Source organism: Staurois parvus, unplaced genomic scaffold (genome assembly GCF_062004578.1).
Source record: "Staurois parvus isolate SC_StPar_1 unplaced genomic scaffold, SC_StPar_1.0 ptg000449l, whole genome shotgun sequence".
Taxonomy (NCBI): Eukaryota; Metazoa; Chordata; class Amphibia; order Anura; family Ranidae; genus Staurois; species Staurois parvus.
Window position 1 is genome coordinate 7,583,631 of NW_028318245.1, and position 24,090 is coordinate 7,607,720.

Sequence of the window (24,090 nt, forward strand, 5' to 3'; positions counted from 1 at the left end):
CCTCCATGTTAAAATGTTTGACAAAGGCTGGTTGACCAACACATGTCCAAGAGAACACCTAACATTGTGTGTAACTTTGTGAAGTTCCATTGGCAGTTCCTCTCTGTTGAGAAAGGCTGCTCTGCACTCTGGAGGACCTCAAGTTTCAGTTCCTGGTTTTAATGGTCGGGCAGCTTTGGAGCATTCTTAAAACAATTTCGCAGTATGAAAAAACTTTTTTATATCAGACATCATGATGGACATTTCAGCAATTCAAGAAGATGATTAGATGATGATAGGCTGGATGTTTGCTAAAGCGTACTTACCGTTACAGCTCCCATGTGACAATCCTTTTGCCGCTTCCTCTACTCATTGTCACTTCTAGTGCACTTATCAGAAGATCCCAAACATTGAGGACAACACCAGACCAGAGAGGGAAGTAGACTACCAATGGACCTTCACAAAGTTTAGACAATGTTAGATGTTCTCTGGGACATGTGTTGGCAAACCAACCTCTAAGTCATCCTTTCTTTAACTTTTTAACATGGAGGAACCCTTAAAACAATACTCAGGTTTCAGGGATCTCATGCTAAAAATGGGTATAGCTTGGTGGTACATTAGTCACACCATACTGGTGGTCAATGAGAGGAGCGCTTCCTTGCACTGGTGGTCAGAGGAAAGAGTGAGTGGTGTTGTTGCCAGTACTATGTGTGCACCACCAGGCAGGAGGGAGGAACCCCTAGCAATCACTGGAGGAACCCAAGGGTTCTACAGAACCCTGGTTGAGAGAGGCTGCTCCAAGCATTGCAAAATTAATTCCACCTGGAAACTCCTGAAGTAAACCTCTTAAAAAAAAGGGATACTAAAGCTGAACACAGGGATTTTTTTAATGCCCTCCTCAAACTGCAAGGGGTAAATGCTTGTTGGGCCTGGCGGTAGAGGAATAATCTGTGGTGCTTACATTTTTCCTCGCTCCCGCAGGCTTCCCCCCGAAGCCTCTTCTCCACAGCACTCCGACTGGTGGTTAGACTCTGGCTTCAGCAGGTCCTGCATTGTACGTGAGGACAACATGGGCCCTCTCACAACCAGGAGCCTCTGGGAGAAGAGAGTGCTGGAAGCCTACCAGAACAAGTAATAAGGTAAGTATTACAGGTCATTCTTCTACCCTCCAAACGTACTATGCAGTTAACCATTGTTAAAACCGTCCCTCAACACAATATAAGACCTTATTAGAGTCCTCCCTCTTCACAATCTACATTGTCGATTTTTTTTTTTTTTTTTTTTTTTTTTTTTTTTCCTTTACCCGATTTGTTTTTCCAGCTCTAGCCCTTCTCTTCTAGTTGATAATGCTATCTCTTATGCTCCTGAGGCATCTTGGGATATGCACATCGCATATCCCAGGAGGTATCATCTAGATCTTCTCTTCTAGACAGTAATGGCATCTCCTGTGCTCCTGAAGCATCCTGAGATATGCATGTCACATATCAAAGAAGGCATCATATAGCCCTTCTAGGTCATAATGGTTATCTCCTCCACTCATGAAGCATCCTGGGATATGCACGTCACATATCCCATTAAGTATCATCTAGCTCTTCTCTTCTAAGTCATAATGGAATCTCCTGTGCTCCTAAAGAATGCTGGGATGCATGTCACATATCAAAGAAGGCATCATCTAGCTCTTCTAGGTCATAATAGCATCTCCACTCATGAAGAATCTTGGGATATGCACATCACATATTGCAATAAGCATCATATAGCCCTTCTCTTCTAGGTCATAATGGCATCTCCTGTGCATCTGAAGCATCCTGGAATATGCATGTCACATATCAAGGCATCATCTAGCTCGTCTAGGTCTTAATGGCATCTCCACTCATGAAGCATCCTGGGATATGCACATCACATATCACAATAAGCATCATCTAGCCCTTCTCTTCTAGGTCATAATGGTATCTCCTCCACTCATGAAGCATCCTGGGATATGCACGTCCCCTATCTCAGGAGGCATCATCTAGCCCTTCTCTTCTAAGTCATAACGGCATCTGTGCTTCTGAAGCATCCTGGGATATGCATATCACATATCAAAGAAGGCATCATCTAGCTCTTCTAGGTCATAATGGCATCTCCACTCATGAAGCATCTTGGGATATGCACATCACATCCCGATAAGCATCATCTAGCCCTTCTCTTCGAAGTCATAATGGCATCTCCTGTGCTCCTGAAGCATCCTGAGATATGCATGTCACATATCAAAGAAGGCATCATCTAGCTCTTCTAGGTCGTAATGGCATCTTCACTCATGAAGCATCCTGGGATATGCACGTCCCATATCTCATGAGGCATCAACTTCAATATATCAGCCAGGGGAGGGCGGACATTGCAGATTGTCATCAGGGGACTGACTGCCTAAACTAGGAATAGGCAGCCGACTTCTGATGATCTCAGAAGCTAAAATGGCGGTGTGGGACCCAATGTGCAGAACAGAGTGGTGGATCTCAGCAGACCAATGCTGGATTCTCCGATTCTCCAGTCATGTAAGTATATTTGAAATGTTAAGAGGGTATTTTTAAAAAAAAAACACCCCAAGGGGGAGGTGAAGTTCTCTTTCAACTGCCTTGTGGTGGGGGTATTTGTTTTATAAAAAATCCTGTAGTTCAGCGTTAAAGCAGAATATTCACCTATGCTGCCTATCATCGGTAAATGAAAAATTGCAATGTGCAGCTGTAATGCTGCACAAGTACATATGTGTTGCACGCATGATAAAGGCTCATGTGTTCCGTGTCATATGTTCCTTGTCATGTGTCATGTGTTCCTGGTCCGCCTCAGGTCAACTCTGTGTTTTATCAGGGGCGTTCAGCATTAGTTGTGAAAGAAAGACATACTGAGAAAGAAAGCTCCTCTGAGAACTTTCCGGGGTCTATTTATATAAAATGCACTAGCATTCCCACAGCTATAATCCCCGTAATGTGTCTAATGTGTTTGTTACCTATAATTCTCAGCTCCATCTAGTGATCATCATGAAGTATTTTCTGATTGACATATTTCAGGAAATATCTGGAGGTTCTAGAATCAAAGCGCCACATTGTGATACTCAAGTCCAAACACAAGTTTGTTCCAGCGACATACCCAATGCATTTTGGTGCTGATGCTCCGCCCCCTTTATTGGGCACCAAATGTTTGTACCTTTTTTCTTTTTTTTTACATTGTTTGAGCTTTTGATTATTGTACTATTGCGTCCATCATTGTTCAGTATTATTGTTCTTGCTATTGTATTATTAATAATAGTTTACTGTATTACCAGTATTGTTAATCTCATTATTGTTATAAGAATTTGTTTTTTATGTTGCATTTTTGCCCCAGTGAAGTGCTGCAGCTCCTGAAACGCGCTGGAGCCGTAACAGCAATTGACAGCACTACCACCCTGTAATCTTTTTCAAAGGAGGTTTGATCCCTTACCGGTGCCCGGTTTAAAGCCTCTGCGAGCCATCAGTATAAAACAGTCAAAAAAGCTTGCGACTCAGAAGATAAAATCAAATATTCTTCATTGAAAGGTGAAGTAGGGATAAAAAAAAAACAGGAACACAACAGTTGATGCATTTCAGCCTATACATGGGCTGAAAGAGTCAACTGCTTTGTTCTTGGCTTTTTACCCCTACTTCGCCTTTCAATGAAGGAGATTTATTTATTTTATTTATTACAGGTTCTTATGGTTTACATATATATTGTACGTTCACATCAGTCCCTAACCCTCAAGGGGCGTACAATGTAAGGTCCCCAATTTACAGTGGGGCAAAAAAGTATTTAGTCAACCACCAATTGTGCAAGTTCTCCCACTTAAAAAGATGAGAGAGGCCTGTAATTGGCATCATAGATAGACCTCAACTATGAGAGACAAAATGAGGAAAAAAATCCAGACAATCACATTGGCTGATTTGGAAAGAATTTATTTGCAAATTATGGTGGAAAATAAGTATTTGGTCAATATCAAAAGTTCATCTCAATACTTTGTTATATATCCTTTGTTGGCAATGACAGAGGTCAAACGTTTCCTGTAAGTCTTCACAAGGATGGCACACACTGTTGCTGGTATGTTGGCCCATTCCTCCATGCAGATCTCCTCTAGAGCAGTGATGTTTTGGGGCTGTCGCTGGGCAACACGGACTTTCAACTCCCTCCAAAGGTTTTCTATGTGGTTGTGATCTGGAGACTGGCTAGGCCACTCCAGGACCTTGAAATGCTTCTTACGAAGCCACTCCTTGGTTGCCCGGGCGGTATGTTTGGGATCATTGTCATGTTGGAAGACCCAGCCATGTTTCATCTTTAATGCCCTTGCTGATGGAAGGAGGTTTGCACTCAAAATCTCACGATACATGGCCCCATTCATTCTGTCCTGGACATGGATCAGTCCTGATCCCTTTGCGGAGAAACAGCCCCAAAGCATGATGTTGCCACCCCCATGCTTCACAGTAGGTATGGTGTTCTTTGGATGCAACTCAGCATTCTCTCTTCTCCAAACATGACGAGTTGTGTTTCTACCAAACAGTTCTATTTTGGTTTCATCTGACCATATGACATTCTCCCAATCCTCTTCTGGATCATCCAAATGCTCTCTAGCAAACTTCAGACGGGCCCGAACATGTACTGGCTTAAGCAGGGGAACACGTCTGGCACTGCAGGATCTGAGTCCCTGGCGGTGTAGTGTGTTACTGATGGTAGCCCTTGTTACGTTGGTCCCAGCTCTCTGCAGGTCATTCACTAGGTCCCCCCGTGTGGTCCTTGGATTTTTGCTCACCGTTCTTGTGATCATTTTGACCCCACGGGGTGAGATCTTGCGTGGAGCCCCAGATGGAGGGAGATTATCAGTGGTCTTGTATGTCTTCCATTTTCTAATTATTGCGCCCACAGTTGATTTGTTCACACCAAGCTGCTTGCCTATTGCAGATTCAGTCTTTCCAGCCTGGTGCAGGTCTACAATTTTGTTTCTGGTGTCCTTCAACAGCTCTTTGGTCTTCACCATAGTGGAGTTTGGAGTGTGACTGTTTGAGGTTGTGGACAGGTGTCTTTTATACTGATAACAAGTTCAAATAGGTGCGATTGATACAGGTAATGAGTGCAGGACAGAGGAGCCTCTTAAAGAAGAAGGTACAGGTCTGTGAGAGCCAGAAATCTTGTTTGTTGGTGACCAAATACTTATTTTCCACCATAATTTGCACATAAATTCTTTCCAAATCAGCCAATGTGATTGTCTGGATTTTTTTTCTCATTTTGTCTCTCATAGTTGAGGTCTACCTATGATGCCAATTACAGGCCTCTCTCATCTTTTTAAGTGGGAGAACTTGCACAATTGGTGGCTGACTAAATACTTTTTTGCCCCACTGTACATTCATACATACACATACTAGGGACAATTTAGGCAGGAGACAACCTACCAGCATGTTTTTGGAGTGTGGGAGGAACCTGGAGAACCCGGAGGAAACCCACGCAGGCACAGGGAGAACATGCAAACTCCAGGCAGGTGGTACCGTGGTTGGGATTCTAACCGACCCCTAGTACTGCCAGGCGGAAGTGCTAACCAGGAGATTTGATTTTACCTTCCCAGCTGTTGGCTCTTATAACTGTTTTATTCTGAAACGTGTTGGATTTGTAAAGAGTTTGTTATTGGAATAAAGTTTGGTCTGGACTTAACTATCATGGCATAGCGCACCAAATCCAGATTCAATCATCCCTATCACAGCCCAAAATGATCGTTGATATCCCCTGATGTGTAAAAGCTGCCAGCCCAATATAAATGTTCTCTACATCTTAACCACTGCCATGCTATTGGATGTTGATAATCACGTGAATGCATCACAGTTCGGCGACATTAAAATGTATCATATGCCAAAATATTTTTTTTTTGTCTGATCTGATATTGTGTGTTGTAAATCCAGCCTCTTCCTTTTTGAATGCACCAATTCCTTCTACACATCTGTCAGTTCCTCTTCTCTCTTTTTTGTTGTGAGTACGCCAATTATGGGAGCAGATCCAAGCTGGTGTGGTCAGTTTGCGCACAGCTGTAACCTCTTTTGAGATCCAGGACACTGTGCCGATGCCTGTATCTCCTGTGGTCAAATTAACTGCCTCCATCCAGTCCTGCTCCCATTTAAAGCCTCGTCAAATCAGCAGCTACAGTGGGGCAAAAAAGTATTTAGTCAGCCACCATTTGTGCAAGTTCTCCCACTTAAAAAGATGAGAGAGACCTGTAATTGGCATCATAGGTAGACCTCAACTATGAGAGACAAAATGAGAAAAAAAATCCAGACAATCACATTGGCTGATTTGGAAAGAATTTATTTGCAAATTATGGTAGAAAATAAGTATTTGGTCAATATCAAAAGTTCATCTCAATACTTTGTTATATATCCTTTGTTGGCAATGACAGAGGTCAAATGTTTCCTGTAAGTCTTCACAAGGTTGGCACACACTGTTGCTGGTATGTTGGCCCATTCCTCCATGCAGATCTCCTCTAGAGCAGTGATGTTTTGGGGCTGTCGCTGGGCAACACGGACTTTCAACTCCCTCCAAAGGTTTTCTATGGGGTTGAGATCTGGAGACTGGCTAGGCCACTCCAGGACCTTGAAATGCTTCTTACGAAGCCACTCCTTCATTGCCCGGGCGGTATGTTTAGGATCATTGTCATGTTGGAAGACCCAGCCACGTTTCATCTTCAATGCCCTTGCTGATGGAAGGAGGTTTGCACTCAAAATCTCACGATACATGGCCCCATTCATTTTGTCCTGTACATGGATCAGTCGTCCTGGTCCCATTGAGGAGAAACAGCCCCAAAGCATGATGTTGCCACCCCCATGCTTCACAGTAGGTATGGTGTTCTTTGGATGCAACTCAGCATTCTCTCTCCTCCAAACACGACAAGTTGTGTTTCTACCAAACAGTTCTATTTTGGTTTCATCTGACCATATGACATTCTCCCAATCCTCTTCTGGATCATCCAAATGCTTTCTAGCAAACTTCAGACGGGCCCAGACATGTACTGGCTTAAGCAGGGGGACACGTCTGGCACTGCAGGATCTGAGTCCCTGGCGGCGTAGTGTGTTACTGATGGTAGCCTTTGTTACGTTGGTCCCGGCTCTCTGCAGGTCATTCACTAGGTCCCCCCGTGTAGTCCGGGGATTTTTGCTCACCGTTCTTGTGATCATTTTGACCCCACGGGGTGAGATCTCACGTGGAGCCCCAGATGGAGGGAGATTATCAGTGGTCTTGTATGTCTTCCATTTTCTAATTATTGCTCCCACAGTTGATTTGTTCACACCAAGCTGCTTGCCTATTGCAGATTCAGTCTTGCCAGCCTGGTGCAGGTCTACAATTTTGTTCTGGTGTTCTTCGACAGCTCTTTGGTCTTCACCATAGTGGAGTTTGGAGTGTGACTGTTTGAGGTTGTGGACAGGTGTCTTTTATACTGATAAAAAGTTCAAACAGGTGCCATTGATACAGGTAATGAGTGCAGGACAGAGGAGCCTCTTAAGAAGGTACAGGTCTGTGAGAGCCAGAAATCTTGTTTGTTTGTAGGTGACCAAATACTTATTTTCCACCATAATTTGCAAATAAATTCTTTCCAAATCAGCCAATGTGATTGTCTGGATTTTTTTCTCATTTTGTCTCTTATAGTTGAGGTCTACCTATGATGCCAATTACAGGCCTCTCTCATCTTTTTAAGTGGGAGAACTTGCACAATTGGTGGTTGACTAAATACTTTTTTGCCCCACTGTACATGTAGAGTACAGCACCCCGGGCAGTGATCCAGACAGATCAGGGTATGGCACAGCAGGGGTTAAGTCAGGCACCCAGGGCAGTGATCCAGGTGGAGCAGGGTATGGCACTGCAGGGGTTAAGTCAGGCATCCAGGGCAGTGATCCAGGCAGAGTAAGGTATGGCACAGGAGGGGTTAAGTCAAGCACCCAGGGCAGTGATCCGGGCAGAGCAGGGTATGGTACAGCAGGGGTTAGGTCAAGCGCCCAGGGCAGTGATCCGGGCAGAGCAGGGTATTGCACAGCAAGGGATAAGTCAAGCACTTAGGGCAGTGATCCGGGCAGAGCATGGTGTGGCACAGCAGGGGTTAAGGAACTCACCCTCCAACAGCAGCCTCAGCCCAGGGGATCCAGAGTGGGTGGCAGACAGGTCCAGACTGGCCATAAGGCACACCAGGCATTTGCCTGGTGGGCCGGGGCTGCCCAGTCTATGGCCTGTTGGTGACCTGGGTTGCACAGTGAGAGGTAAGAAGCCCTGTCTCCTCTGACCAGTTATAGAAGAAGGCCCTTCTACACTATATACCTATAGAGGAAGACCCTTCTCCACTGACCAGCCATATAAGAAGGCCGTCTCCACTGACCAGCCATATAAGAAGGCCCTTCTCCACTGACCACTTATAGGAGAAGACCCTTCTCCACTATATACCTATAGAGGAAAGCCCTTCTCCACTGACCACCCATTTAAGAAGATCCTTCTCCACTGACCACTTCTACAAGAAGGCCCTTTTCCACTATATACCTATAGAGGAAGGCCCTTCTCCACTGACCAGCCATATAAGAAGGCCCTTCTCCATTGACCACCCATATAAGATCCTTCTCCACTCTATACCTATAGAGGAAAGCCCTTCTCCACTGACCACTTATACAAGAAGGCCTTTCTTCACTATATACCTATAGAGGAAGGCCCGGCTTCTCTGACCACTTATACAAGAAGGCCATTCTCCACTATATACCTATAGAGGAAGGCCCTTATCCATTGACCACCCATATAAGATCCTTCTCCACTCTATACCTATAGAGGAAAGCCCTTCTCCACTGACCACTTATACAAGAAGGCCTTTCTTCACTATATACCTATAGAGGAAGGCCCTTCTCCACTGACCACCCATATAAGAAGGCCCGGCTTCTCTGACCACTTATACAAGAAGGCCATTCTCCACTATATACCTGTAAAGGAAGGTCCTCCACTTACCACCCACATAAGAAGGTCCTTCTTCACTGACCACCTATACAAAAAGGTCCTTCTCCACTGACCACCTAAATAAAAAGGCCCTTATCCACTGACCACCTATAAAAGAAGGTCCTACTCCACTCACCACCTATACACCTACTGTATATAAGAAGGCCCTACTCCTCTGACCATTTATTTAAGAAGACCCTTCACTGACCAGCTATACTTCTATAAAGGAAGGCCCTTCTCCAGTGACCACCTATACAAGAAGGCAATCCCCCCACCTTAAGAAGGCCTTTCTTCACTGACAACTTACACATCTATATAGGAAGACCTTTTTCCACTGACCACTGTGGGACCTCTGACCACGCATGTAGGGGTATGTCACTGAGTAACAATGCATATTTCAAGGGTTCCTCCATATCAAAAATGTTGAGAAAGGGTATTGTAGGCAATGTCTCTGTGCTCTATATATTAAGCCGTGGCCATAAGATTAGCTGTTCTGGCTAGTTACATTCATGCACAGATGTAACCTACAGTATACCCATCCCTGATCTAGCGTTCTACACAGTAATGTGCCATTCTCCGTGAGACTCAGTTCCCAGCAATGCTCACCCCTTAGCAGTTGTATGCCAGGAAGATATTACAGAAGGCCAGTCTGCAGCCAGGTGCCATACTAAGTGCACTATGCACATGGTGCAGGCCAATTCTGCCTACAATCGCTAGTCTGGGGAGGAGCTTGTGGGTTCCAGCTGCATGCCTACCAACAACACTAACTTCTAGGAGACGAGGCTGCACACTAATGCCCGAGATGCAGATGTGAATGCCCTCCCCCATGTCAGGAGCGATGGAGGTTGGCCTCATTTACCTACATGCAATGAATTTACTTTTTTCGCCCAGACAGAGATGGGTGCGGATGAAGGTTGAAATGCCCTGGAGGGCAAAGCATGCAAGGCTTACCTCCCAACTTTTTGTGATGGGAATCAAGGACACCTATAAGACTGCAGCATGCTGATATCACAAGTACCACACCAAGTGCACTATGTACTTTGGTGCAGGCCAATTCTGACTACAGTCGCTCCTCTGGGGAGGGGCTTCTAGGTTCCAGCTGCATTCCTACCAGCAACACTAACTTCTAGGAGACAAGGCTGCACACTAGTGCCCGGGATGCAGATGTGAATGCCCTCCCCCATGTCAGGAGTGATGGAGGTTGGCCTCATTTACCTACATGCAATGAATTTACTTCCTCCTCCCAGAGGGAGCTGGCTACGGACGAAGGTTGAGATGCCCCGGAGAGCAAACCATGCAAGGCTTACCTCCCAACGTTCATCGATGGGAATGAAGGACACCTTTAAGCAAAAGTATGTATTTGTAGGACACACCCCTTGCCACACCCGCTTGCAAGTAATACGCAAAACACGATTGGTTAAACCCACAAGTGCTTTTTTTTACTACTATTCCTTTATATTGGCTTTTGAAATGTACAAACGCAACAATTTAGAAATTGTATGAAAGGTTTAACACGGAAAAACAGTCATATAGATCTCTTCGTATCCCACACAAGGAGCCCAGTGCCAAGTCCCACCCCCGAGGAAGAGGAACAGGTGGTTGTGTAAACCCCGTTAAAGTCATCCTGAGGTGAAGAAACAGGAATGACGAGAAGGATAATGAGACAACACTCTGTGCCTAACTGTCACGACACTTCCAGCAATGTACAAAGCTTCTGAATGGCTTTTTTTGTTCAATGGCATGGGATATGGGGCGAGTTGGAGGGCGGAACTAAGAACGAGTAACGCGGGGAAGGCAATACGCAGCTCTATCCGGCAATTGGAACGCAAAACAAGGAAGCCTCGTGGAACGCACAGGCCGTAAGTGCCTCGGAACTTCCTCTCCCCGGCTCTCTATGAGAAGAAAGAAGATGGGAAGCCGACGCTTGCTCTGACCGGCGGTAAATGACGGTATGCACGTCCTGTACTGATAGGGGAAGAGGGAAGACTGTCATTTGGGGGGTCATGTGATCACACCTACCTGGGGTCAGGTTGTAGTGCCCTCATATGACCACCAGAGTTGTATGTGGTTTTATTTAAAGGGTAAGTTCATCTTTGCAGTCCAGGGGCCCCACTACATAGCAATACAACTGAGCAGGTTTGTAACACGCTTTTTAATTTTATTGTCATACCTGTAGCACTTCTGGGCACCTTGCAACCCTCTCCGAAAAATGCCCAGATGGCAACCCCCATGTTCTGCCTTGTTGCTAGGACATAAAAATCCTTCGTTTTTATATTCCTAATGCTGGGAGGGAGTGTCCCAATGGTTTCCACGGCATCTAATGGTTTCTAGGGTGTCCAATGGTTTCTGTGGCATCCAATGGTTTCCAGGGTGTCCAATGGTTTCTGTGGCATCCAATGGTTTCCACGGCGTCCAATGGTTTCCAGGGTGTCCAATGGTTTCTGTGGCATCCAATGGTTTCCACGACATCCAATGGTTTCCAGGGTGTCCAATGGTTTCTGTGGCATCCAGTGGTTTCCTCCGCGTCCAATGGTCTCCGTGACATCCAGTGGTGTCCATCGCATCCAATAGTTTCCGTTACATCCAGTGGTTTCATCCGCATCCAATGGTCTCCGTGACATCCAATGGTTTCCTCCGTGTCCAATAGTTTCCGTGGCATCCAGTGGTTTCCACCGCGTCCAATGGTCTCTGTGGCATCCAGTAGTTTCCACCGTGTCCAATAGTTTCCATTACATCCAGTGGTTTCCTCCACGTCCAATGGTCTCTGTGGCATCCAGTGGTTTCCACTGTGCCCAATGGTCTCTGTGGCATCCAGTAGTTTCCACCACGTCCAATAATTTCCATGACATCCAGTGGTTTCTGTGGCATCCAGTGGTTTCCATGGCGTTCCATGGTGTCCAATGGTTACCATTGCAGCCAGTGGTTTCTGCAGCATCCAGTGGTTTCCACAGTGCCCAATGGTTTCCGTGACATCCAGAGGTTTCCAGAGCATCCAATGGTTTCTGTGGCATCCAGAGGTTTCCAGAGCATCCAATGGTTTCTGTGGCATCCAGTGGTTTCCACAGCATCCAACGGTTTCTTTGGCATCCAGTGGTTTCTGTGGCATCCAGTGATTTCCACAGCATCCAATGGTTTCTTTGGCATCTAGTAATTTCTGTGGCATCCAGTGGTTTCTGTGGCATCCAGTGGTTTCTGTGGCTTTCAATGGTTTCTGTGGCATCCAGTGGTTTACATGGTGTTCAATGGTCTCCGTGACATCCAGTGGTTTCCATGGCGTCAAATGGTTTCCATGGCATCCAGTGTTTTTTATGGCGTCCAGTGGTTTCTGCAGCACCCAGTGGTTTCTAAAGTGTCTAATGGTTTCAGTGGCATCCAGTGGTTTCCACAGCATCCAATGATTTCTGTGGCATCCATTGGTTTGCACAGTGTCCAATGGTTTATGTGGCATCCAGTATTTTCTGTGGCATGCAGTGGTTTCCACAGCAACCAATGGTTTCTGTGGCATCCAGTGGTTTCCACAGCGTTCAATGGTATCCAATGGTTTCTTTGGCATCCAGTAATTTCCACGGAGTCTAGTGGTTTCCGCGGCATTCAGTGGTTTCTGTGGTGGTCAGTGGTCTCCGTGGCATCCAGTGGTCTCCACGGCGTCCAATGGTTTCCATGGCATTCAGTGGTTTCAACAGCATCCAGTGGTTTTTGTGGCAGCCAGTGGTTTCCGCAGCATCCAATGGTTTCCACAGCATCCAATGATTTCTGTGGCATCCAGTGGTTTTGGCTTCCTAGCAACAAGGCAGGATAGAGCGATTGCCAACTGGGAGGCCAGGTTTCCAGAGGGGCCCAGATGGCCTACAGGTATGACGATATAATTAATAAAAACAAATGCGTGTATGGGCGGCTGAGGTTTCTGTGCTAAGAGCATGCTCCCAGCACAGAGACCGATCTATCAAAGACCGCTCTCCATTAACACCAACGATTGGAAGCCATTGGGTCTGCCTTCCGATCACGTGATCACTGTGACAGCCAATCGCAGTGGTCACATGATCATCACTGTGGTTAACTACACTATAAAGCTGGCCATACGTGGCCCATTTTTTTTTTCCTTCAGAAAAAAAACTTAACCGATCCCCCGACCACATGTTCCAAGTGGATGGGGGGAATCTTCCATGCTGTGTCTTTGTATTCTGGCAGTGAAGTCAGGTGGACCAACTAAAGTTTTCCAGCAAGCCCCTTCATTAGCAGTCGATCTACTCTCCAACAGGACTGGCCATAGATGGATCGAATTTCTATCCATCTATGGCCAGATTAAAGATGATCTTCACCCTCAGGAAAGACTTCCCTTCTCCCCTCCGCTAACAGAATAGGTTGTCTTCTTTTTTTTTTTTTTTTTTACTTTTTATTGTAAAATAAAAAAATTGCATCCCGCCCTCCCCTTGCACGTCGTTCACCATTTTGTGCCTTCATGCATGTCACATTTCCCAGGAGGCATAGAGCTTCATTCAGAAAGGGAGGAGGGGGGCGTGCCTAGCGATGCATCATCAGGAAGAGCCGGCGGGCCTCTTGATGATGTCACAATCAGTATGGTGCCACGGGACCAAGAGGTGGCAGAGAACAAGAGTACCGCAGCGGGACAACCCTGGATCCTCTGGATGAGTATTGAAAATGGGCACAGCAGACCACCCATGAAAAAAAAAAAGGGTGCAGACAAAGACCTATTTTATTTATTTATTTCAAGTACTTATATAGCGCCATCCATTTATGCAGCGCTTTACATATATATTGTACATTCACATCAGTCCCTAACCCTCAAGGGGTGTACAATCTAAGGTCCCTAACCCTCAAGGGGCGTACAATCTAAGGTCCCTAACCCTCAAGGGGCGTACAATCTAAGGTCCCTAACCCTCAAGGGGCGCACAATCTAAGGTCCCTAACCCTCAAGGGGCGCACAATCTAAGGTCCCTAATCCTCAAGTTGCGTACAATCTAAGGTCCCTAACCCTCAAGGGATGTACAATCTAAGGTCCCTAACTCACATTCATACATACACATACTAGGGCCAATTTAGACAGGATCCAGTTAACCTACCATCATGTCTTTGGAGTGTGGAAGGAAACCGGAGTACCCCGGTGGAAACCCACGCAGGCATGGGGAAAACATGCAAACTCCAGGCAGGTGGTGCCATGGTTGGGAATCGAACCAATGACCCCGGTACTGCCAGCGGAAGTGCTAACCATTTAGCCACTGCGCTGCCCTTTCAGGCTGCATTATCATCGACGTGCTCCAGAAATGCGCATTGCGTTTGTAATGACATTGATTGTTAATGGTGTTCCGAACGCAGCCAGCAAACGCACTAAAACGTGCGCTAAAAAATGCTCCAAGCTCTGCGCCTGAAGCCCACTCAAATGACCATCCATCGATAATAGCCGACAACTCGGTGGTTTCTTTACGAATATTTTATTGGTTACATAAATGCAGGTACAATATCCAAAATACTAACGCATTTCGGCTCACAAAGCCATCCTCATAGCCTACCATAGCATTCAAATGAATGGGCTGCCCTTTGCTATCGCATGAAAAACGCCCCCCCCCCCCAAAAAAAGCATTTCTGAACTATGAAATTGGGCCTTACCCTATGGGACAGGTTCACATCTCCGTGTTTTCACCCAGACCTGCAAAGGATCAGGGACTTTTTTTGAATGCAAAAAATTGCGTTTTTGGTTCTATAGACGGAACTGCTGCAGAAAAGCATGTATTGCGGTTTTTTATACGTTTTGAGTTTTAAACCTGCCTAGCAACAAGAAAGAAAAAACGCAGCAAAAACACAGGTGCAGAAATGGGTCAAACGCAACCTGTATAGGTGCGAACCTAGCCTTGGAGTTACCTCACTGTGCAATGCGGTTGGAGGGTTGATTTCCGACCACTAGGCGCTGCTGATGCTCATTACTGCAGGATACAGGTCACCTGACTATGGAATGTGTCTTTAGTGTTATCACCAGCAGATGGCGCAGTGGTCCTTGTTACTGTACAAGTCATTTGCCTATGTATTGTGGCAGCAGTGCTATATACTGACCACAAGATGGTGATGTAGTTATTACTGCTAGACTGTTGCCAAACTACAAGTCCCATGAGGCACTGCAAGATTGACAGTTACAAGCATGACTCCCAAAGGCAGAGGCATGATGGGACTTGTAGTTTTGCAACAGCTGGGGGTCCGCCAGTTTGACACCCCTGTGCTAGAGGGATACAAGTCGGCATTCTGTAATTTGATTGTAATGATGCTGTCTGTTCTTCAGGGGCCCCAACACTCTTTATTCCTTCTTCTGCACAGGAAGTGAACCGCTTAGTTATAGAGGCGTTGGCAGTGAGTGTCGGTTAGGGCTGTAATTGGTTCATTGTGTCTGTTCACAGATTTTTCAGCAGAAGAGGCGGCTGCGTCTACCAAAGAGGCTTCTCCATAGACAATGTCACCGAGCATGAGCGAGGGGAGAGGTCATGTGACTGAGAGGATACTGAGCCTGACCCTGGAAATCATCTACCTGCTGACCGGAGAGGTGAGGAGGATTCTGGGAGGTCACATGACATCACTCTCATCTCTATTAATAAAACACAGACCTGACTGGAGAGGTGAGGAGGATTCTGGGAGGTCACATGACATCACTTATCTCTATTAATAAAACACAGACAGGACCGGAGAGGTGAGGAGAATTCTGGGAGGTCACATGACATCACTCTTATCTCTATTAATAAAACAGACCTGACCAGAGAGGTGAGGAGGATTCTGGGAGGCCACCTGACATCACTCTTATCTCTATTAATGAAACACAGACTTGACCAGAGAGGTGAGGGGGATTCTGGGAGGTCACATGATATCACTCTTATCTCTTAATAAAACAGACCTGACCGTAGAGGTGAGGAGGATTCTGGGAGGTCACATGACATCACTCTCATCTCTATTAATAAAACACAGACCTGACTGGAGAGGTGAGGAGGATTCTGGGAGGTCACATGACATCACTTATCTCTATTAATAAAACACAGACATGACCGGAGAGGTGAGGAGAATTCTGGGAGGTCACATGACATCACTCTTATCTCTATTAATAAAACAGACCTGACCAGAGAGGTGAGGAGGATTCTGGGAGGCCACCTGACATCACTCTTATCTCTATTAATGAAACACAGACTTGACCAGAGAGGTGAGGGGGATTCTGGGAGGTCACATGATATCACTCTTATCTCTTAATAAAACAGACCTGACCGTAGAGGTGAGGAGGATTCTGGGAGGTCACATTATATCACTCTTATCTCTATTAATAAAACACAGACCTGACTTCAGAGGTGAGGAGGATTCTGGGAGGTCACATGACGTCACTCTTATCTCTGTTAATAAAACAAAGACCTGACCGGAGAGCTGAGGAGGATTCTGGGAGGTCACATGACATCACGCCTATCTATTAATAAAACACAGACCTGACCGGAGAGGTGAGGAGGATTGTGGGAGGTCACATGACATCACGCCTATCTATTAATAAAACACAGACCTGACCGGAGAGGTGAGGAGGATTGTGGGAGGTCACATAACACAATGTCTTATTTAAAACCATATGCGTAGAGGTCCTTGTCTCTGTGACACTGGTTGTGTTGCCCCCATTATGTTGCAGCATTACAGACCTGTTAAGGAGCAGATGGTGGTCACCAGTGGATGGACAGAGAAGGCTTCGCCTTCCTCCCTAACAAATGAGAGCTACAAGGACAAGAAGATTCTAGAAATCACAAAGGAGATCATTGAGCTGCTGACCATTGATATGGATATGGAGAAGGACATCACAATGGATAATCAGAAGCCCCTCCCATCTTCAGGTAAGAGGTGAACTTACTGCTAACTTCCAAAATCCCGAAATGTCTTTCTGAGGCAGAAGTAGCCAGTGGAGGTTTTATCCTTCTGCCTTTCCAAAATTCCAGTTTTGGTGTTTCATGGTACTACTGCTGAAGCTTCCTGTCCCATAGATTACCCCTGCCCCCTCCAGCCTATAACAAGGACTTTCCACCTAAATCATCCTTTGTATGGCCCTTCTCCCTTCTTATAAAGCTCTAAGTTCCCCCCCGTGTCCATCTTCTTACCACCATGTCTCTGTTTCCAACAGATTTAGATCCTGGAGGATCTAAGCTCGACATTTCTCCATCGCAAAACCATGTCGTTGAAGATCCTGGAGCCATTAGTCCCTCATCTTCCAGATCCTCCTCACCGGAGGAGCAAAGCATGAGCCACACTTCAGATGAAAAAACTTTGACTACATGGGAAGGACTAGAAGACCATCCTAAGCTCTCCAAGCCAACTAGCCACACTTCCGACACATCCGACTCACCTACCCATGTCAAAGAGGAGAGCACCTCATGTAGAGAACAACACCCCCAACAGACAGAGAACTCTACACCCGAACATCCTCCACCATATTCATTTAGGTGTATTAAGGAGGAACCCAGCTCATGCGATGAGCATCAAGCGAGTCGTGACCCTTCTCCACCTGGAGACCACATGCAGTGTGACCAAGTTAAGGAAGAAGAAACGGACCACATTGAGTATACGTCTTTCGTTATTAAAGATGAAAGCCTTCCATGCAGCACCACCTGCTCCCAGTGTCATATGTACTTTCCGGATGATGACAGCTTTCTTAAACACCAGGAAATGCACTCTAAAAACAAGCCGCTTTCCGAGTCCGGCAAACCGCCTGCCGGAGAAAAACCGTTCTCCTGCCCCCTATGCGGGAAGAACTTTGGAGAGAAAGGGTTACTCCGCCGCCACCAGAAGGTCCACTCTGGGGAGAAGCCGTTTTCCTGCACGTACTGCGGCAAATGTTTCGCCTGGAAGTCCAACCTCACGGTCCACGTCATGAGCCACACGGGACAGAAGCCGTACAGCTGTAACGAGTGCGGCAAATGCTTCATTGCCAAATCGCACGTGGTAGAGCACAAGAGGAGCCACACACATGAGAAGCCATATCCGTGCCCGGAGTGCGGGAAATGCTTTGTCAGCAAGTCCCAAATGGTGAAACACCAGAGGAAGCACAGTGGCCACCGGGCATTCCTCTGCTCCGACTGCGGGAAAAGCTTCACCGACAAGTCGGTACTGATCATCCACCAGCGGACTCATACCGGCGAGAAGCCGTACGCTTGTTCTGTATGCGGGAAATGCTTCACCACGACCACCAACCTTCTGGTTCATGAGAGGATTCACTCAGGAGAGAAGCCCTATTCGTGTTCAGAGTGCGAGCGATCGTTCATCCATAAGTCGGACCTCATGAAGCACCAGAAGATCCACACCGGGGAAAAGGCCTTTGCCTGCTCGGTGTGCGGGAAATGTTTTAGGGTCAAGTCGGGATTGACAAGGCATGAGAAGACCCACACTGGGGAAAAGCCCTTCTGCTGCGCAATATGTGGCAAACGCTTCACCTGCAAGTCCCACCTCCTGTCCCACCACCGCGTGCACACCGGTGAGAAACCTTTCCCCTGCAACGAGTGTGAAAAATGGTTTACCAGCAACTCGGACCTCGTCCGGCACCAGCGCATCCATACGGGGGAGAGACCCTACGCTTGTAGCGAATGCGGCAAACGCTTCACCTTCCAGTCTGCCCTGGTCCGGCACATGCGAATCCACACCGGAGAGAAGCCGTACGCCTGCGAGGAGTGCGGGAAATGCTTCGTCAGTAATTCGGATTGTGCCCAGCATCAGAAAACGCACAGGGGGAACAGACTGGCTTGATGGAAAGCGCAGTCCTGAATTAGGTTCCATGCACTGTTCATATTTCAGAATGGAGCCAAAGCATTTCGCCACTTGAGCTCCATCTACCATGAATGTCTGAAGAGGTCTACATACGTCAACATTGTCCATGATACTTGAGTTGGCAACCGGAATTTGCATTTTAGTCTGCTGCTGTCATTGGCTTCCAGTTGGCCACCACACAACTTCCCGTCGCCTTTTAAAGCCCAACTCCTGCTTTCCCCTTCTCCCCCATTTCCTGCCTCCACCCCCTTTGGAGCACCCCTTTGCTTCCTTATTTATTTTTTAAAAACAGTATACAATTCCCTTTTCTTTTTTTTTTTTGCAGTCTTTGGTTGCGTGACATCACAGGTTCTTCCTCCTCCGGTGGTGAAAGAGTCTCTTCAGCATTCTCGTGTAAGTCCAAGGCAGCTTGATGACACCCCAGAGGGTGGTGGTTCCTTGACACCCCAAAGGATGGTCCCTTGACGCCCCAGAGGGTGGTTCCTTGACGCCCCAGAGGGTGGTTCCTTGACGCCCCAGAGGGTGGTTCCTTGACACCCCAGAGGATAGTTCCTTGACACTTCAGAGGGTGGTTCCTTGACGCCCTAGAGGATAGTTCCTTGACACTTCAGAGGGTGGTTCCTTGACACCCCAGAGGGTGGTTCCTTGACACCCCAGAGGATGATTCCTTGACACCCCAGAGGATGATTCCTTGACACCCCAGAGGATGATTCCTTGACACCCCAGAGGATGATTCCTTGACACCCCAGTGGATGATTCTTTGACACCCCAGAGGATGATTCCTTGACACCCCAGAGGATGATTCCTTGACACCCCAGAGGATGTTTCCTTGACACCCCAGGCCTACAGGAAGTGGGGTAAGTGACACTAGGTATCTTTCAACCCCAGAAGGGGACCAGCACTGGCCCACTGTGGAGAATACTTGAGCATGGACATGGTGAGAACTGCTTGGAAAATGTGTGTTTCTTTTTGTTTATTTTTTTACAGGAGGGGAGGGGTCTATTTAAAAGATAAAGGTGGACCATAAGCTTGGGCTTTGGTTCCCTGGTGCCAAGTGTTATTTGGAACCACAAGTACCCAAACTCTTAAAGAGAATGTAAAGTGGTTTTGTACATTTATTATAGTCAAGAATAACTGCCTATTTAATATTTTGTGTTTTCCTTTTGAGGCTTCTTTTAACATGTCTAGTTACATAGATCATACTCATCTTTGCGCATTGTTAACAGAACCCAATAGCTGAAGCTGAATTGGAGGGGGTGATTCATTCCTTACTGAGGTTTATATAAGGGCATCTAGGCTGGGGACCCTTTCCCTTTAAGGGCCTTCAGGTTAAGGACTCTTTCCCTATAAGGGCCTCCAGGTTAGGGACCCTTTCCCTATAAGGGCCTCCAAGTTAGGGACCCTTTCCCTATAAGGGCCTCTAGGTTAGGGACCCTTTCCCTATAAAGGCCTCCAGGTTAGAGACCCTTTACCCATAGGGGTCTTCAGTCTAGCCCTGTTCACTATAAGGGCCTCCAGGCTAGGAACCTTTTCCGTATGAGGGCCTCCTGACTAAAGCCCCTTTCTCTGTAAGGGCCTCCAGGCCAGGGACCCTTTCTCTGTAAAGGCCTCCAGGCCAGGGACCCTTTCCCTGTAAAGGCCTCCAGGCCAGAGCGCCGTTCCCTATAAGGGCCTCCAGGCCAGAGCACCGTTCCCTATAAGGGCCTCCAGGCTAGAGCCCCGTTTCCTATAAGGGCCTCCAGGCTAGAGCCCCGTTCCCTATAAGGGCCTCCAGGCTAGAGCCCCATTCCCTATAAGGGCCTCCAGGCTAGGGACCCTTTCCGTATAAGGGCTTCCAGGCTAGGGACCCTTTCCGTATAAGGGCCTCCATGCTAGACCCATGTTCCCTATAAGGGTCTCCAGGTTAGAGACTCTTTCCTTATAAGGGCCTCCAGGCTAGAGCCCCATTCCCTATAAGGGCCTCCAGGTTAGGGACCCTTTCCCTATAAGGGCCTCCAGGTTAGGGGCCCTTCCTCTGTATGGGCCTCCAGGATAGAGACCCTTTCCCTACAAGAGCTTCCAGACTAGGGACCCTTTCCCTATAAGGGCCTCCAGGCTAGTGACCCTGTCCCTACAAGGGGCTCCAGATTAGGGTGCCTCAGCGTTTAGACACCAAACACCTATTGTTTTCTACTCTGTGTCCTGCTGAGCTTTAGCATAGCCCAGAGTCAGACTCAACACCTTCAGCTTACTTCAGGAAGATCCAGTCTACCACTTCCATGTGAACGGTGATCATAGTAATCCCAGCCTCTGTGGGTGAGTCCCTTGGATATTCCAGATCATGTATCCGCTTGGCAAAGCAACCAGGCCTAATATATGGGCAAGGATTGTCATTGTTGGGTTCAGTTCTTGGTGGGCTCATCTGTGATTTTTTTTTTTTTTATGTTTTATGGCATGTTTTTATTTTGTACTCCTCCTAAGGTTATGTATATATGTATTGATATGTAGCATATGACTGACGATATAATTTAATAAAGTGATAAACTGGACTGTTGTATTTAAAGGGTTAAGCTGTGTCGGGAATCCAATATGTGTCCTGTACTCGGTACGATGGTAGGGGAGAAGCAGCCGGTTCGCTAGTGATCCTGTCCAATCGGAAGGCCCCGTTGTTGCAGCTGTGGAACATCCGTCCAAATCACAAAGAACGGCGGATCAGTTATTGGTGGTTTCAGGCTTCACTGCAAAGAGCCAATCGGTTGGGTGACAACAGCATGACCCCACCAGACAATACATAGACTAGAAGTAAAAGCCGATTTGGAGGTAGCATATCTCTTCTCAGTAACAGGAAAGGAGGCATGTACTTACCACAATTGGGCCGCCTTAGATTCATTCTGGGTGGGTTTCCAAGTGCAATTGAATCCAATTCCTGTCATGATTTTCGTATTTCTTTCTAAAATTTTAGCTTTGCACAATCCATCCTGGCTGCTGATTGGCCACTCTTAGAACAAATTCTAATCAGAGCTGTGAAGGGACATTGATTGGTCTGGTAAGGTAGCTTTCCTTCATACAGGGCTACCCAACTGGTCACTCTTCCAGCACATAACACTGTACCCTCCGCACTCCTTTCACGATCATACCGTCATACCCTCCGCACTCCTTCCCTGATCATACCGTCATACCCTCCGCACTCCTTTCCTGATCATATCGTCATACCCTCCGCAATCCTTTCCTGATCATACCGTCATACCCTCTGCTCTCCTTTCCTGATCATATCGTCATACCCTCCGCACTCCTTTCCTGATCGTACCGTCATACCCTCCGCACTCCTTCCCCGATCGTACTGTCATACTCTCCGCACTCCTTTCCCGATCATACCGTCATACTCTCCGCACTCTTTTCCTGATCGTACTGTCATACTCGCCTCACTCCTTTCCTGATCATCCCATCATTCCCTCCGCACTCCTTTTCTGATCATACCATCATACCCTCCGCACTCCTTTCCTGATCATACTGTCCTACCCTCCGCACTCCTTTCCTGATCATACTGTCCTATTTTCCGCACTCCTTTCCTGATCATCCCATCATTCCCTCCGCACTCCTTTCCTGATCGTACCGTCATACTCGCCTCACTCCTTTCCTGATCATCCCATCATTCCCTCCGCACTCCTTTTCTGATCATCCCATCATTCCCTCCGCACTCCTTTTCTGATCATCCCATCATTCCCTCCGCACTCCTTTTCTGATCATCCCATCATTCCCTCCGCACTCCTTTCCTGATCTTACCATCATACCCTCTGCACTCTTTTCCTGATCATACCGTCATACCCTCTGCACTCCTTTCCTGATCATACCGTCATACCCCCTGCACTCATTTCCTGATCATATCATCATGCCCATGGCACTACTTTCCTGATCATACTGTCATACCTTCCACATTCCTTTCCTGCACATTCCGTCATACATTCCTATATCATACTGTCCTATCCTCCGCACTCCTTTCTTGCATAATGCGTCATACATTCCACACTCTTTTCCTGATCATACCTTCAGCACTTCTTTCCTGCATATGCCATCATATACTCCACACTCCTTTCCTGCACAAATCATTATAGCCTCTGCAATCTTTTTTTACACATTCCGTCTTACCCTTCCCACTCTTTTCCTGCACATACCATCGTACCCTTCCTACTCCTTTCCTGCACATACCATTGTACCCTTCCCTCTCCTTTCCTGCACGTACCATCGTACCCTTCCCTCTCCTTTCCTGCACGTACCATCGTACCCTTCCCTCTCCTTTCATGCGCGTACCATCGTACCCTTCCTACTCCTTTCCTGCGCGTACCATCGTACCCTTCCCTCTCCTTTCCTGCGCGTACCATCGTACCCTTCCCTCTCCTTTCCTGCGCGTACCATCGTACCCTTCCCACTCCTTTCCTGCGCGTACCATCGTACCCTTCCCACTCCTTTTCTGCGCGTACCATCGTACCCTTCCCACTCCTTTCCTGCGCGTACCATCGTACCCTTCCCACTCCTTTCCTGCGCGTACCATCGTACCCTTCCCACTCCTTTGCTGCGCGTACCATCGTACCCTTCCCACTCCTTTCCTGCGCGTACCATCGTACCCTTCCCACTCCTTTCCTGCGCGTACCATCGTACCCTTCCCACTCCTTTCCTGCGCGTACCATCGTACCCTTCCCACTCCTTTCCTGCGCGTACCATCGTACCCTTCCCACTCCTTTCTTGCGCGTACCATCGTACCCTTCCCTCTCCTTTCCTGCACATACCCTTCCCACTCCTTTCCTGCACGTACCATCGTACCCTTCCCTTTCCTGCACATACCATTGTACCTTTCCCTTTCCTGCACATACCATTGTACCCTTCCCTCTCCTTTCCTGCGCGTACCATCGTACCCTTCCCTCTCCTTTCCTGCACGTACCATCGTACCCTTCCCTCTACTTTCCTGTACCGTCGTACCCTTCCTTTCCTGCACATCCTGTCATACACTTGGCACTCCTTTCCTGCACATACTGTCATTTCCTCTTCAGTCCTTTCCTGCACATACCATCATACATCATCACTCCTTACTAACATCCAGATACGCTCTACATTGCTCCTGCACTCACTGCAACATACCCTCTGCACTCCTTCCCTGCATATACTGCCAGCTTTCATATCATTCACACTACTCTGCTGCAGATACTGTCTGCTGTCATACCCTCAGCGCTCCTCTCCTTCACCTACTTCCTCTCTCCATACCGCCTACATTCCTCCTTTACTCATCTTGCCTACTAAAACAACAATATTTGTAGAATTCCCACCATTGCTCATTATGGAACATGAACACTTTTGCTAGTATTAATTAAAAAAACACAC

At 47.1% G+C, this 24,090-nt stretch overlaps 1 protein-coding gene across 1 annotated transcript; it reads left to right on the forward strand.

Moving 5' to 3' along the window:
• Positions 1 to 10,786: 10,786 nt before the first annotated feature.
• LOC149453530 (uncharacterized) lies at positions 10,787 to 21,266 on the forward strand. Its single transcript, XM_089688390.1, has 4 exons — positions 10,787 to 10,910; positions 15,366 to 15,508; positions 16,619 to 16,817; positions 17,102 to 21,266. The coding sequence occupies exons 2-4, from the start codon at positions 15,419 to 15,421 to the stop codon at positions 18,715 to 18,717; spliced, it is 1,905 nt and encodes a 634-aa protein (XP_089544516.1). The 5' UTR covers positions 10,787 to 10,910; positions 15,366 to 15,418; the 3' UTR covers positions 18,718 to 21,266.
• The last annotated feature ends 2,824 nt before the right edge of the window (positions 21,267 to 24,090 follow it).